The 17,288-nt window shown below is 41.7% G+C and overlaps 2 protein-coding genes across 3 annotated transcripts in view; one reads left to right on the plus strand and one right to left on the minus strand.

The window, feature by feature from the left end:
* Window positions 1–17,288, minus strand: part of fkbp16 (FKBP prolyl isomerase 16) — a 66,883-nt gene that overhangs the window by 36,453 nt on the left and 13,142 nt on the right. The window contains exon 2 of one of the 2 annotated variants that reach the window (XM_046038151.1): window positions 1–97. The exons of the other annotated variant lie outside the window; for it this stretch is intronic. The gene's annotated coding sequence lies outside the window, so the exon portion shown is untranslated. The remainder of the gene's footprint in view (window positions 98–17,288) is intronic. 2 annotated transcript variants of the gene reach the window in all.
* Window positions 60–17,288, plus strand: part of LOC123961599 (RNA polymerase II elongation factor ELL) — a 24,640-nt gene continuing 7,411 nt past the window's right edge. Inside the window, exons 1-6 of the mRNA XM_046037093.1 lie at window positions 60–197; window positions 2,926–2,973; window positions 13,375–13,502; window positions 14,011–14,165; window positions 16,566–16,807; window positions 16,955–16,957. Of these exons, the coding sequence (XP_045893049.1) occupies window positions 60–197; window positions 2,926–2,973; window positions 13,375–13,502; window positions 14,011–14,165; window positions 16,566–16,807; window positions 16,955–16,957 (714 nt within the window). The remainder of the gene's footprint in view (window positions 198–2,925; window positions 2,974–13,374; window positions 13,503–14,010; window positions 14,166–16,565; window positions 16,808–16,954; window positions 16,958–17,288) is intronic.

Here is a 17,288-nt window from a genome sequence, read left to right on the forward strand (position 1 = left end):
CATCTATCTCCTCCGTGACGTTTCAGGCAGAATGTCGCCAGTAGTGTTCAGTTGTAGAAATGGCAGCGCTGAGACAGGAGCATCGGTATGGGCTCTCCTGTGGCAAAATCAACAAAAACACCCCGAATAAAACTCTGTATCACGTCAAACTCACCGACACTGCCATCCGGACCCTCGAAGCCTACCAGAACCTGAAGGTAAAACCAAATTATCGGGTTGAACTTTGGAGCTTGTGTGTGTGTGTGTGTGTGTGTGTGTGTGTGTGTGTGTGTGTTTTTCCCAGCTGAATTTTCATTTTGTTAATCGCTTCCCAACTCAGGGAACTGTAAAATCCCCATTGGAGACGCAGCTTCTTCTCCCATTTGGTAGGAAAGTAAAGTTTACATTGTCCAACAGCTCGTGCGCTGCTCAAATCTCGTCGACAAAAGCTGATAAATGTTGTATGTATCGGTTTACTCTGGCAGTGATACAGTAGAAGGCAGGCAAAGCTTGATTTATTGTGATCATAACAGGCAATTCAGTAGACTTTGATGAATGAGGGGATTTCATTAAATTCTCCTCTAAACCCTGAGTGAAATTTGTTCTGAGCAGGGTCAGGGTATTTTTCTTTTAATTCTGCATGTCTGCTTGTTTACCCATGCGTAATCTCCCGAAAAACCAAAATGTATTAAACTTCCCATATGACAGAGGTTTGTGATTATGCCCTGAGCTTTAAAAGCCTGCTCTTTTCTCTGTTTGTCTATACATAGGCCTACATTACATCTGAAATTCATGATTTAGATCACGGGCGAACACAGATGACAGTCATTAAATGTTTTTTTAAAAGGGCTGTTTTTCTCTGCTTATTTCGCTCTGGGGAATAAATTAATGAACAAGCTATCAGGCAAATTATTCAACTCCTCCGAATCAGGATACTGTTTTATTGCTTTTATGGTCCATTAGGTTAGATCGAGATAATTTAGTCTATCCAAATGGTCTTTCCCACAGCACCACTTGATAAGAGACAGTTAGTCCCACAGTTATGACTACAGTTGGAGGCTCATTTAGTTGGAGTGTTTTCCCTCTGGATGTGGGAATCGGTGGTTCAGCTGTAGGCTATAGTCCGCATAGGGCTCGGTGGCAGTGCTCGTCAAGTTGTTGCTTGGCTCTTGTGTATTATTGTCTTCTGCGATTTTTTTTCTCGCCTGGAAGCCCGCCCAGCTCCGGAGCTCATTGGTCTGTGAAGTAAAGTCCAGAGCTCACACAGCTTGACAGCTTCCTCAAGGCCAAAACGGGCAGGCAGGAGAGGTGACTGCAAAAGTTTTCCAAGTCAGAGACCTGAAAATACTATTTTAGACGGCTGGACTGACCACAGTGTGTGTGTGTGTGTGTGTGTGTGTGTGTGTGTGTGTGTGTGTGTGTGTGTGTCTGTGTGTAGGCAAGTAGGCTAATTGTCTATAAAATGTGATCACAATTACAAGAAGTCCAAAGATATTCATTTAACAATCATGGAAGGCTAAAACCTTAGACTTAGACTTAGACTAGACTTGACTTAAACAATGAATCCATTATTTAAATAGTTGCAGAGTTACTTTCTGTTGATTGACAAATCGTTTCACAATGTCCCAGAGCCAAAGTTGTTCCATTCAGACTTCTTGTTTTGTCCAACCGACAACGTTCAATGTACTCTTACAGCAGGTTTAGAAAAACAACCAGCATTCACATTTGAGAAGTCGGAACCAGTGAATTTGTGGCACTTTTTCTTAATAAATGACTTTAATGATTAATCAGTTATCGAAAAGTCACAGATTTTTTGTTGATCCGCTAACTCATTAGTATTTACCACTTTCTAATTAGGCATCCTTTGTATGAAGTAAATTGTAAATAATGGCTTCAATAAACCATTTACTAATGCCATATAGATCCGTTATAAGCCATTAACAACTACTTTCGGTTGTAAAAACAGGCTGGCTGGTGTTCATCATTTCTGTTTTATAATAATGCAGTTCTAAATGTTGGCAATCGATAATTTGCACACTCATGTGTTTCTCACTCTCTAATAAACTATCATGTCTGCAGTTATAAATAAGTTGTTGATAAATGGTCCAAATGCTCCAGCTGAGGAGGATAAATACCAAGCGTTTGTAATATGTAACAAACATTCTGCACTTTAATATTCATTATTCCATTCATTATTAAAAGTTAACTTATGATGAAGAAAATCACAACAATACTCCTCAATAGGGAAGACATTTCCCAAAACTATTAATAATAAATTAAGAGTGCTGTCAATCACGGGCACAGCTGTACGTCACAGATAATAGTCTCCCATCTATTAATCATGTATCATGTTGCCTCAAAGGCAGAAATTTTTTATGATTTTAATATTGCTTAATCAGAAGGGAAGGGGGGTGAGAAACAATATGATGATTGGGAGCTTAAGCCAGGTACACTGTGGTCTTGGAGAGCAGTACAGTAACAAAAACAAGCTTATAAAAAGTACCTTTTTAAAGAAAGATAATTGGAGCTTTGTCTTTCCTCTGAGATCTTTTGTAAACTTTATTCATTTAATCATTTAGAGGGGAAATCAGCCAAAACACACACACAAGCACACACACACACACACACACAAAGATGCTCAGCAAACTGATTGACATGAGCAAAGTTTTCTGTAGATCAATTAATCACACACATTCCTCTGAAGGAATGTGAAAAATGGCAGTCATTCATCAGGGATATTGCAATTATGGCAACGTTTTGGCATCTAAAGAGGAAAGTTCACCAAACCATGTCTCATCAAGCCAGACAGCTGTTATCTAGAGAAACCCACTGAGCAGAGCTGGAACAATGGCTATTTATTTTCACTCATATTGTATGAGCTATCCGTTAGATTAAACATGATCCCTGAATCACTGACCAGATTCTTCTTTTTCTCTTTATCCTCAGGCATCACTATCAAATCAGCCAGCGATTTGCTTCAAGGAGAGCCAGGGGGTAAGATGTTTTGCATACTCTCCCTAATGCCTCAGAAATTGAATGCTCTAATTAGTTCTGATTCGCTGTGGAGCACACTTGTGACAGTTCCTCTGCACATCTTATTTGATTCTTAAGCATTCAATGAGTGCTTACATGCATCCAAGAGGTCGGCCTTGTGACGTTCCAAACATTGGGATGATTTTAGTGTCATTTTATTCGGTGGGTTTTGTTGCGCAGGACTGTTTTATTTCTTAGAAAATCGAAACTGAAAGAGCCAGTGATCAACACGGAGAAGATGGCTGCTTTGAAATGCACCAGAGCCCAAAGTCTGAGGGAAAGGTGTCATTCATTTGCTCAGTTATACATATATTGTGTCAAATATCCTTGACTGTGTGTGTATATACAGTGACAAGGTATTCTTGGCACTGAAAGCAAGAGGGCATTCCTGTCTGTAAAGAAAGATGCCTGTGTCTGGCCAGATTAGCCGGGGCACTATTACACCCTCCATGACTCTGCCTGCTAGGCTACTACACATTTACCACACACTCAGCCCTGTCTAAAATGAGCTGTTCTAATCCCTGCATGAGCCGATTGCATTGACGAAAGTGACTTTGCTCTGTACACAAATGCCGGCCGTGTGTGCTCACATGGGCCCTGGGAGCCCTAAAACAGCGTACGCTATACCCCCAGCCTGCTAGCCAGGTTACTGGGTCAGGATTGCTACTGGGGAGGCTTTGTTAAGGGAGGGGGAGGAGGTAATAGAGGAGATGGCGAACCCCAGGGAGCACTCATGTCTCCATGCCTGTTGTCTCTGTGCAGACATGAAAGATTTGAAATGCAGGAATGATACAGGAGCGGTGGAATTTTTTAATCCAGGCAGCACGCAAAACACGTCAAAAGCACAAATAATATATGTGTAAACACGTAATGAAACATCTGTAAAACGAGCAGCAGATTAACCTGCTTAAAAGAGTCTTTCTGTGAAGCAATGTTAAGTGAGTGCAATTTAAGTGTTCTTTAATCACTGAATAGGATTTGGTGATTATATCTCGGTTGGCACATTACATATTCAAATTGCTTTGCGGAATTCAAGCACGGGCTCCCTCCCCCTCTGACAATAGTCCCCGAGCTGGACGATTGGGCATTAATGAGGTAGCTCCAACCATTGGTGGTGGGGGAGGCCAGATTAAGCCGTTAGTGGGGGGAGGATGTTGGTGAACATGGCAGTCTGGCATATAACAGACTGAGAAGATAACCAGTAGGCCTATCTGTGTCTCCAGGTTGGAGACAAATCTAGTTATTTCCCCCGGCTTTTATTTGCTGGGTAAGTGTTTGCTGGAGCTCATCCCTTCCCCAAAAGCAGCATGAGGTTCATGAGGTCAAGTTTACAAACGAGGAGGTTTGCATCCACTGACAGTTGCCAGCTATACAGCTCGATCTCAGAAGCCATGACTGCTTCTTTCTGATCTTTGTCCACGCTGGCTCATGTCACATTTACTGTAAAGAGGCACTTCCAGGGAATTCTTCAAAATCACTGTCCTGGCATCACACCAGGGCTCAGTGGTATCAGGGGACAAGGCTCCTATCTAGAAATAGCACGCTGAGGTTTTCAGCTTTTCGCCCTCCTATTGTAAATTGTCTGCCAAGCTTGTAATCATGCGATGAAACAAACAAGCTTGTAGATGTGTCTGAATCCTGTGTTAAACGCAACTGTGAAACTTCCAGATGACAATAAGAAATTCAGCTTTGCAATCTAGATATACCTATACTATACTTTCACTCATCTAAATAGGGTATAAAGAGTCTTGGCTGATATTGGAGGACAGTGAAGTTAAAGGGTTTGATCAATAACTAGCGTCTGGAGCAGTGACATGAAATTTTAAAATAAAAAAAGGGGAGACTGTGATGCAACCATAAAGAAATAAGGGAAGTGGAAAGATACTGTTTTTCACATTTCTTTAAAGATGGAAGTTGAAAAGAAATTAGATTCTGGATTACTTTGAAATAATCACCAGGGATTAAGGAATATATTCAGAGTTGGTCTGGGTTCCCATGGCCTGGAATTTCACATCCTAGTGCTTTTTTCCCTTCCGGGCTGACAACGCTGCCTGCTTGTTGGCATGACCTATATCCATTTAGTGAGAAATTAAGCTTGCGTTAGTTCTTATTTATAAGAGCCCTGCTACAGGGTGCATATTGATTGGGAAATGTGTTTTATCCATTGCTACAGTACACATACTTCACATACTTCTTTTCCTTGATATTTCCACTTAGACTTCTGTATGGGTTAGTGAGCACTGTATCTCGCCTATTACAGCGCGGCGTTGTGGCTGAGTGGTTCATTATTATTTTGTTCCACTGAATATATGTTTTATGAGCGTGATATTGTCGTAGTAAACGCAGCCATCACATATGAATACTGTATGTTGTGCTGTGTCAGGTGTGACACCAGTTTCATTGCAGTTGAATTGCAGTTGCCGGAGTAATTGTTTTTGTTTATGGCCCTGCCTGTATTCATGTGCACAGCTGTCACATAAAGGCCGCTGTGTTGGGATGAAGGGAATGTATAGCTGCTCTTAAAAAATATTCTCATGATGACTGTGTGTGAAGGCTCTGCTTCCTCCTGGGCTCCCTCCCGCCTGCCTTCTTGATTATTTTGCCATTTCACCCCATGCCTTGGCTGAATCCTTGGGAGACATCAGGGCCTCTATCTCACACACGGCTGCTCTGACTCTACCCCCCGCCACCACGCCGCTTTGCTTCGCCTCCTGCTCGCACTGCAAATAAGCTTTTGCAGTGTGCGAGTGCGTATGTGTGCATGCACACATCAATTTTTTTTCTCCTTTTTTTTCTGGAAGCTAATTAGAATAACAATAACTGGAATGTGGTTTGAGAGCCGTCCTCTCCCAGTGGCACAGCAGTGAGAGGGAGAGTTGTCCCACGTGTTTCTGAAAGGGCACACGCCGCTCTATTCATCCAGATGTGTTAAGCGAGGCAAAAGTCTCTGTGTTCTCTGCTCGTCTGAGGCCCACTGTGTTTACGCAGAGGTATTTGGCCTTAGGATCTTTAGATCATATAGTATATTTTAGGAACAAGCCTCATGAGATCCTACAGTTAAAGAGGACTTTTCTTCAGTTAGCTCCTCTGTCATTATTCAAACAAGGGATTTCGGAGTATTTTATGGTTACTAGAGTGCTGTAAAAGATCAGAAAGCAATGGCACAGACTGGGCAGGCAGTGTGACTAAACCTGGCAATATGTAAGTATATAAAAAAACTTGCATTTGCCAGGTTTAGAAACAGAGTGAAACACATGCAGAGTTGTGTGTTGTTGTTGTGGCTCTGCGTTGTTTATTGACATTCCAAGCTAATCCAGAACGTTTCAGACTAAAGATGTAATCGTCACCCCGGGAAACTGGAAATAGCAGTGAGAAAAACTGACAATAACAACACAGACTGCTTTGAAAAAGTAACTGAGAGAATATGTAAATTTAAATACTGGTTGATAAGTTATAGGCTCGATATCCCTGAACTCACAAGCGAAGCCTTGAAAGATTAAATCTAAACAACCACACAATATTAGCATTGAGGTAAAATAAAAGGCAATGAACCTGAAAAGGACTTGGTGATTATGTTTCACTGGGAAAACAGATTATGGGATGTTTTAGAGTGATCAAAAATGCTTGGGCAGTGGTAGCGTCTGTGTGGTCATTTACCTCCATTATTGTTATCAGACTCAAAATTATTAAAATGACAAAAGTCAGAGAAATGTCACAATATAATACTAATTATGTTGTGTGTAATTGATGGCAGTTGTGCTCATATTTACTAAAAATGTCAACTATTACTCTGTAAAATAAAATTAAAAATTAAATAATTGTGTTCATTTTGCCATCTAAATATGTTCAAATAGGATTCTTTAAGATATTTAGATGAGTACACAGAAATCACAATTTAAATGACCTCTCAATGTTACAATCTTACTGTGAAAAGTTGTCAATTGTTAATCATCGAATAAGTCATTTGGTATTGTAAAAACAGGACCAAGATGACAAAAAGAAAATATTTCATACAGTCTCGAGGCCAGACTCTGGCTTCTGAGGAGACTTATCACAAACATTTTTTTTCTCTTTTCTCGATTTAAAGATGCAGCACAACAGGATATGAGCAACACTGCAGGTAAACATGGGCAGTGTTATTGTATACAGTAGTGAGGAGTCTTCAAAGCCGTCAAACACCAGAGAGCTATTGTTAACCTAAAGATAGAGGGCTTTAACAGACTTATGTAATCCTGGTTACACACTGCATAAAGTAGGCCAAAGCAGTTTTCACTACATTTGTCTTACTGTGATCTCTATAATTCCACCTCGTAAAGGATAGTGTACCTAGATATCAACAGGGAACTTCAACATGAATATCAACAGGAAGTTTTAAACTTTTCTAATGTAGTTTACTTATCATAGTTTCACAAGCAATGGGGATACTATTGAGCTCATAAGGCAAATCACCAGCAGTCACATGAAAAATACCTGTCGTTTCTTAAACCTGTACGTTTGACAGTTCAAGCACACAGAGTGTCTCATGTAGCCTCTTCAGTCCATGCAACCTGATTTTATACCTCACATATCGGTGCATGTTTTGGATTTTCCCCTCTTTCTTCAAGTTTCCCTGCAAGTTAATCAGGTTTGTACATACCTTCCAACGGACAATCTGTGAATTGTTAAAGGATTACAGACTGCCTGCTTGCGTGGAGAGAAAAGTCCGGTAATGGGAGTATAGTGCAACGATCCAAGTGGTTTGTGGGATTGCTCCAGTGAAACAGCTAGGAATCAACAAGGGGAGGACACTATTGGTGTCATCTGCATCTGAAGTCGAATTTCCATCCCATCAACATCTAATGCAAATAAATGCATCTAACTGATTTAAAAATAAATGTATTTGTTTATTTTTATATATTGCGAAAAGAGGAAACAGTGTCCTATCACTTAACAGGCTTTAAAAATCTCCATCCCTCTGTGTATGAAGTGGAAGGCAGGGTGGGGGTGTCGGGGGAAGGGGAGGGGAGGGGAGGCAAGGCGATGCGAGGCGGAGAGTGTTTGTTGAGGTTGACAGATTAGTCCCAGCCTCTTGGAAAAAAGACTGATTCTCCTTGGCATAACGGGCAGTACCTTGGGGGATGCTTGACAGTTGCCCATCCCCATATCCCCACACTAACTCCCGTCAGCCCCCTCCCACCCCCAGCCCACCTTTTTTTTTGCCTTCCTGTCTACCAACCCCCCTCAATGAATAGATCCTCAAGCGCAGGAACCACCACATCCACCCAGGCTCAATGAAAGCAAGACCGTAAGAGGTGATGCGTCACGCGTTTTGTTTTTAACAAATGAGTCACAGTGGAATTGTTGATCATACTGTACAAAGCTCGGGGACAGTGGACAAGAATAATGAATATGACCCCTGTGTTTCTCTGAGACATAGTTTGTCAGCATCACTGCACTTGCTTGACAGCATGTGACACTGAAACATGGCAGACACATTTGAATGTTTTTCTACTGTCAGGCCAAAGCCTCAACTTAGAGGCCATTCAGTGATGTGTGGTCTTGCCTTTGCACCAACATATAAATAAAAATAAAATATACTTGCCCCAGCCAGGATCCATACCTATCTTCTCTGCTGAGTTGCGCAGCACATTCCTAAAGGAAGACTATTTAGGACCATCCCTCATGCACTGGCTCATGCACCCCCCCACCCCCCAACAACACACAGCCACACGTCCCCGCTGTTCATGAATAATCCAGGCGGGCCGACAGCCCATTGCACTCAGCTTTGTGGGGGAAGACGCTAGAACAAAAGACGGGCAGCTCACAGAGCAGCTATGGCTGAGTAGGCTCAGATGAGAAGACAATGGTAACTAGTGTCAGTACAGACAGGGGCAGGAGGCAAAGACTTCAGAGTAAATCACATATTCAGGCGCCTGCTCCCATCTCAGTGTTGCCATGCCAAATACCAGAGCTGGGGAACCTTGCCTTCTTGCTTTCGTCTGCAGAGCAAAGAAAGGAAAGACAGAGAGAGAAACTATCCTCTCATCTTTCCCTGCAGATGTTTGGCTTGCAAAAGCACAGGACTCGGGGGGTGGGGGGAAGCAGATCTCTTTAGTGAAGCTATTTTTCCTTCCTCACCAAATAGCAGGGTTAAGAACTCTGTTTATCCCCATCAAAGATGAGCAGTTTTAACATGCACGGGATGTTAAACGATGACGTTTTACAAGGACATCGCCGATGGTGTCCTTTGTCCTTGTTCAACTGCTGAGCCCCCTGCCAAGATTTTCTGTTCCAGTCCAGTTCACACCTTATAACAGCTTGAAAGTATTTGACATCTCCAAACACACGGGCCCCGGAGTAGCAGATGTGGCTGAGCTGTGGCCAGAGAGGCAGTTATTGTATTAGGCTGTGCGCTCCATAGGGGGCTGTACTGACAAGGTGCTAAGGATTGCCGTTCTGATGCCATTTGGTGTCTCTGACTGTAACTGTCAGCTAACGGCTAAACTTTACTCATACCACGATAATACAGCTCTCACTGCTTTTATGAAGCCATTTAATTTTTTTAAACTGACCCATGTTAACAGTACACTCTCATGAACAATACCCCGTAAAGCTTTTCTCTGATTAATTAATCATTAGATTTAAGGGTTTGCACCATCATAATTAGAATACTATGGAGTGTAATTCTTTCTCTTGTTCCAGGCTGGACACATAATGCTGATTTAATAACTCCTACCGCAGGACTAGCTAATTCAAATTATACATCATGTTTTTGGAATTTTTTTTTATTCATGCCTATATTGCCTAAGTAAGGGTCATTACCAGAATTCAGCTTATTCTTCATAAGAGTAGTCTCATTTTGTGTCCCAGAGTACCACCACATTAACACCATCTATATGTGTATCAAAGTATTGATGTGGATGTAAATATTGGATGTAAGCATGCAGTTTGGTGGAGTCATGTAACCAGAGCTTCTGTCGGTCTGTATAGATGACTCACCAGTCCTTGACCTGGGAATACTGGAGCTGTATTTTTCTGAGCTGTTATTAGCTGTATCTGAACTCTGCCAATTTGAGAACTTTTAAACCCCTTCCGTGTGTACTTGTGACTCATTAACCACGTTGCTCACCTTTAAATTGAGGATTAAAAGTTCAGAGTCTTTGTTTTTATTTGTGCTTGTGCACACTGATGATTGTGCGTGGTGACTCCACAAAGTTTGACTGATAATAGTATCTCTCTCTGTTGACATGGGGCCTAAACCGTCAGCTAGATATTTGACCCCTGCATGTGCCCTGTGGGAGTTTGTAGCTTCCTAAAAAAGACAAAACAACAACACACACACTCTCACACACACACACACACACACAGCCTCAGGGGATAAGACCAAAGCTCCATATGGAAATGTCTATGACTCAGCGTCTCTATGTAAACTGACACCTAATACTTGACTGACAGCAGCTTCAGGATCACAAACCTGTCAGCACAAGTGGACACTGACTAAACACATCAAACATCAGAGTTTATTTCATCAGGTTGGGTGGGATGATGATGAAATGGACTACTTTGTCCAATGGACTACTTTGTTTGACTATCTTTAAACTTCAGGTTTTTCAGACTGCCGCAAAGTTGGTAAGTTGGATTTACTTGTTGTTGGTATGCAGCAAAAATGACTGACCAGTTAACATCATCTTAATGTTATTTATAAAGATAGAAAGCTTAGGCATTATCAGCAATAGACTCATCTCCAAACATGATAAACACACGGTTTTTAGATTCCATAAAGATTCAGACCATTAAAGCAATACTTAATACCTTTTTATGTAAGAAATATACGTTGTTCCTCTTACAAATGAACCTAAACTCATGAACAATAAAATGCACTGTTGCTCAATGCAACACCCAGGGGTTTTGCATCTACAGCCTTACTTGGTCTGGTATGAACCGGTAGCGGTTCATACCAGACCAATACCGGATAGAGTGGCTACTATAGCCTGACTCAATGCATTTTTGATACAGATATCAATATATGAGAGTTTAAAAAGTCTGATGATGGCGAATAAGCCAATATTATCGGTTTAGCTCTTGTGGCTACTGTTAGCTGACTTTAGATGTAAACTGTGTAACTGACATTACTGACTCAGTTTGTTGATGTAATGACTGATCTCTTCTTACTACAGTTACAATATGTGGTCAATGTTCGGCATAAGTTGATATTTAAATCTTCTACTAGCAGTTTTGTTAGTGAGTTTTTAGAGGTGCTGGTAGGTAGATTTTGTTACGATCGTACAGAGCCAAGCTAGCTGTTTCCCTGTCTCCAGTCATTGTGCTAAGCTAAGCTAATTGGCTGCTGGACGAGTGTTATAAATCCTCTCAACTAACTCTCGGCAAGAAAGCGAATAAGTGCATTTCCCAAAATGTCAAACTATTCCTTTGGGTTTCAAGTTTAGCGTCTAATGTTTTTGAGCATTTCCTTTTTTGCTCCACTTTCAGGGTTAAGTTTGTGATCCTGGCGTTAGACAGACAGGCTCTGCTTTAGGAGTCAGGAACTGGGAACTAATGGGTTAAATGACATATGGTTATGAAGCTTGAGAAGGAAGCTGTGAATAAAACGGGGGCGACCTCTGAACAGTCTGACCTGAGTGACATTGATTAGAATTATAATGTGAAGTGTGCACGGTGGCATGGATGGGGTTGACAGGCAAATCTAATGCATGGCTGGAGGGGGCTCATACTGCTGCCATTGACTGAAAGAGGTGACGTGGTGGCACTATTGCAATGCTAAATGTGTAAATGGGCGCTCCCATCTTTTCACAAGAGATATTCGCTTTTCACTACATTCTATTTAGCAGCACTTTCATTTTAAAGCACATTCATATGCCGTTCTTCTGCATGTCTTGGTCTACGTCATTATCCCCATTTAGTGACTTGTTGCTTCTAATTTTGGTAATGGCGGCTACTACTTTGCTCTCTTGTAGCAGTAGGTTCTGAGGACTTGGTTTGCCTCTTGTCCCTGCTCACTTTGATGCTTTTTTGGTTGATAGTCCTTAATTAGCATAAAAACCCATATGCAGGACTCTGCTTTACCACTTCATGCGAACAGTCAGACATAAATAGGTCAGAATTAATGGTCAGCTGTGTGTCTGAAGTGTCCATGGCGTGGGCTGCTTTGCGTTTTGTGTTGACATGGGTGGGCTTGTGCATATGAAGGAGAGCTGGAGGCTGATGGGGGTAGGGTGAATGGCATGCGTTGGGTTTTAGAAGAGGAGGAGGGGTGTCTGGGAGAGGAGCTGTTCATTGGCTCCGTGGTAAAAAAAAAAACAACAAGAAAAAACTGCTTATGGCTTTGCTGCATGACTGGGCATTTGTGACAGCTATAGTCCTGCCTGCCACATCTGCTAGGGACACTGTGCTCTCTGCCAGTCAGCTTATAATCAATCACTTACAACTGATAACTAAAGAGGCAGCTTCTGAGGTGGTAGTACTACGCGGTCTGTGAAAGAGATGAAAAATGTGAGCTATTGCGGCCATCTCACATTAAGTACAACTCATCTGTAAACACGTATTCATGCTTGTCAAGGATGGTTGATAATCATCGGGCTTCTGCCAAATCTAGGACATTCTATCAACAAAAGTACTAAACTGTCCATTTTCAGGCTGAAACACAGCTGCAGGCAGTGTTTGAGAGCCACTGCCAAATGTGTTTTAAAGGACATATTACCTGTTGGTTAATGACTTTCTATGTTGAACTGTCCTTTTAGTGGAAGTAGGTTTTTGGGTCATTTTATGTAACAGGTTCCTGACAGAGATAGACTTCACCCTGCTGGCTTGTGTGTTGCTAGGGAGCCGTGGACAGTCTGTGACAGGCGAGGTTATCGCCCAAGTGAAAAATCTGTCCACCACACTATTGTTATGGTTTGCCTTTCAGACAGGCTCCTCCCATGACTGGCTACAGGTCATCATCCCTGACCTGGGAGGAACCATGGAGCCTCAGTGATTGGCCCAAGACAGAGATTATTTAGGTCACATTTATTGCGTGAAGGGAAAAAAACAGCGAGTCAAGATAGCTCTAATCAGTTTCAATAAGAGAAGCTGATTGGTTGATTTATTTTATCCAGTGTGTTTCACAGATCAGGCTACATCTGGGAGAGATAAAACATTCTTATTACATAACACAGCCCTCAAATTAGCAATGCTAACAGATGCAATCAACCATGTCAGAGTGTGCTAGACAACACTCTAAAACTGTGTTTTGTAAACTTCAAATAAAGGTCTTGCATGTCTTTTATTTTTACTTTTCATTATAAAGATATTTATACTCTCCTATATAATGCCTTTAATAATTTTACACTCATTGTTTTTTTGTTTCTCTATTTGTCTTGATAGTACGTAAAGATCCCAGCGCCGACCCCTGAGTCTCCTGATGGATTCAGAGTCTTCTCGTTCTACCTATCCAGTGACAGCAAAGACAAGCCTCAGTCCAGCTTCGACTGCATTCACCAGTATGTCTCAGGGTAAGCAGCACACATAACTCTTTCGACAGTCAACCACAAATGGAATTCGTAGTAAATTTGGTGTCAGACTCAGACCACAGGGTCTTACCAAACAGTGGCTTCTCTCTTCAGTATAACAACAACAGACTGCAACGCCGTCATGCTATATTCAAACAAGACTACAATAACACCCAAAGGCCAGCATTCCACAGCTTACCTAAAATGTGACTAGTAATAATCAAGAACAGAGAGGTAGTGTTTGTGGCTATGCGGGGCCAACGGGTTGGTTAAAGAGTTCGATGACAGCTGCTTTAAGTCTTTTAGCCTTTATAACTGACGCTTTATAACACAGGACTAGACTTTGCATGCAGACACAAGTCACCTAAAACAATGTGTGGGTCAGACAACACCATGAGAGCAAGAGTCCCTCATGCTCGTGTTTGACAAATGCTAGTTAATTGAGCCAAGCCAGAAACTCTATAGGCTTAAACTCTTGAGTCTTCTCCCTCCTCCTTTCTCCTGCACACAGGGAGGGCAGGGATCAACTGGAGGGCCAAGGCAGCATTCAGGACAAGATCACAGTTTGTGCCACAGACGACTCCTACCAGACGACCCGGGAGCGCATGTCTCAGGTGGAGAAAGACATCTGGAGCCGCTCAGCAATTGAGATCAAGCCGGGGCCAAGTAAGCTCTCGCCTTAATGGCTGTATTCTGTTGTATGTTCGGGCCTCAGTTGTACATGGTAACCTGCAAGCACGTAGGGATCAAGGACAGATAACGGCAGAGATTTTATGTTCCCAGAAAGCTTCTAAACCATTGCTTCTCACCATTTCATCCTGCTGATAATTGCCATATGGCGTGGAAGTTATCACATAATTGATCAAAGTGCTGCCTTGCAATTATTCATGTGAGAGGGATGCCTCTATTTCTTGTAATGCTCCTTTCATTTTGACCAGATTGCTCAGGCACTGTGCCAGCTTTCCTGCCAGCACCATTAATGTGATTGAGTTTGCCAGAAGTATCTGCTAACAAGTCTCATGCTGATTAAGTTTTGCCTAAAATGTAATGACACTGACAGGAATTTAATACATTTTAATTTGATAAAATATATCATCTAAAGAGGAGGCAGCGGTTGACCTGGAGTGATCTGGGCCTAACATGGAGGATCTCCTTCTTGCAATTAATTTTTCGTTATTTACTGCCTTCTCCTTGCCTGAGTCACAGTTTAGAGTCGCTGTCGATTAAATTGGCCATGCTGCAACTTTAAAATGATCTAGTCATGAGGCAATGTGACATTTAGAGGTCCCTTGTGAATTTAGATGCTTGTGTAGATTATAGTTTATGAATGGAAACAGCCCAATGCTGCAACATGATGTTTAGGGAAATTGCTGTAGAGGTCAGCTGTTGGAACCGGTTTCTAAACATAACATGCTATGCTTTACTGCAGAAGCAGTCTCTCAGGGGCTTTTACAAAACAAATTTAACATGTCTGGCACATTTATGCATCTAATAAATGTTGTAAAAGACACGAGAGATCCTGATAAGAAACATGCAGCTACAGGATATCCCATTTTACTTTAACATGTCTGTTCAAGCCCATAATGTCCCTTTCTCGTGGACACCAGAAAGAGTAAACAAACGAGTTATGGATCAAAGTATTTATCATATGCAGTGGAGAGCACACAGTTGTTTTGTGGTGACTGTCTTTTCATGGTACAGTAATGCTATACTTATCATAAATAATGTCCAGATACCAACTCACAATTACAAATCACAGAGTAGAAAAATGTCCTCAATTTAGTTAATAATGTATGATCTAAAGTTCAGTTGCATTCAAGGGAAAGGAGGCGCTGACAAATAGGCAACTCAAACATGTGCACACCTGGTCTCAGTGTTAATTGATGATAATTTATGTCCTACTTTAGCATTTATAAGTACTTTCCTCAATACCATCGATACACTATTATGGGTAGATATTTTTAGTGTTTGGTCAATGCTCATAAATAACACCCACAACTCTGTAAAGCATGTCAGTTATCCTAAGTGAAAACTAAAAAAGCTGCCTTGGGAGTCTTAAAACTTCCCTCCAGCTGCTTTAATTTACTACCATCAAACAATGGTTCTAGTTGCTGCTTGTCTGAAATGTGGCAGTACAGGTTGTTTCAGTGCAGGAAGCATAAATCTTCATGATCTGATTCAAGGTTGAAACAAGCTCCTGCAAAACTGTTGCATTTTGCACAGTAGATTTAAATTGACTCCATTTGAGTCTTAGAAGGAGTACTCTATGTAAAACTGAAATTATTTTTAAAGGGTATGGATCTATAATTTTAACAGTGTGACTGTACTGTAAAACATCCTTTATACATGATACTTCTACCATGTTGTCTCTATGAAAATGCAGTTAGTCTTCGACCTATAGAAACCTCCAAAGTATGGCTTAAAGTTGTAATGAGATTACGGTCTGCAGATATCTATAAGCACTGCCTGCCTAGGTCCAACTGAATTAGTACTGCAACAGGAAGAAAGGGCCTCTCTGTGTTAGTTGCTTTAGTTTCCATGCGCCTCTGTTTACTCAGCAGTAGGCTAACCCTACTGTCAACTCGTTTCACTGTATTCCACTCGCAGCAACACTGCCTCTTCACACCGACACGGAAAGGTGCACAAGAACAGTATTTATGTATGTAAATTGCTTTTTCAGAGTGAGCTGAAAGTGCTGCACGTACTGTATCTGTTGCGTGTACGTAAAGCAGATTGCATGACAGCAGAGAGATATAATGGAGATAAAATGTACGAGGTTGTCTCTCGTGCAGGCCTCTCTTTCAAAATCAGGGTGTGATTTGTATAACTGGCCTGAGGACTGGATTAGAAATAACATGTTGGCTGTGCTGTTGTGAATCCTGTTATCAGATCAGTCATAATCTTGTTGCTCATCTCTAGTTTTGTGTGGGGTAGCAACTGTTTGGCTATTCAAAAACAATTTTAGATCACTGCCATGATAACTTTTTGCTTTACTATTACTGACCAAAAAAACTTGCACTTGTCTTATCTTAAACTTTGCTGTGTGTCCCTTTATTTTGATCTTAGGTAAGTGCGTGAAGGTCCAGAGGAAGCAGGGTCTGGTATCAGGCCCAGATAGCAGCAACAAACACTCCCCCAGCAACAAGAGGAGCCTGGTTCCTAGCCCTGTGGCACACCGGCCCTTGAGGGATCGCATCATTCATCTCCTGGCCTTAAAGCCCTACAGGAAACCTGAGCTGCTACTGTGGTTGGAAAGGGAGCGGGCCAGTCCAAAGGACAAGGCTGACCTGACCCCAGTACTGGATGAGGTGAGACATCTGGCACATTGCTATGTAGACAAATTGTCGACTAATGATGAAATACACTGCTCAAAAAAATAAAGGGAACACTAAAATAACACATCCTAGATCTGAATGAATGAAATAATCTCATTAAATACTCCTTTCTTTACATAGTTGATTGTGCTGACAACAAAATCACACAAAAATTATCAATGGAAATCGAATTTATCAACCCATGGAGGTCTGGATTTGGAGTCACAATCAAAATCAAAGTGGAAAACCACACTACAGGCCGATCCAACTTTGATGTAATGTCCTTAAAACAAGTCAAAATGAGGCTCAGTAGTGTGTGTAGCCTCCACGTGCCTGTATGACCTCCCTACAGCGCCTGGGCATGCTCCTGATGAGGTGGCGGATGGTCTCCTGAGGGATCTCCTCCCAGACCTGGACTAAAGCATCCGCCAACTCCTGGACATCTTGCAGGAACTGCTGACACACTCCAGCCACA

Source organism: Micropterus dolomieu, linkage group LG22, assembly GCF_021292245.1.
Source record: "Micropterus dolomieu isolate WLL.071019.BEF.003 ecotype Adirondacks linkage group LG22, ASM2129224v1, whole genome shotgun sequence".
In the NCBI taxonomy this organism is placed as follows: Eukaryota; Metazoa; Chordata; class Actinopteri; order Centrarchiformes; family Centrarchidae; genus Micropterus; species Micropterus dolomieu.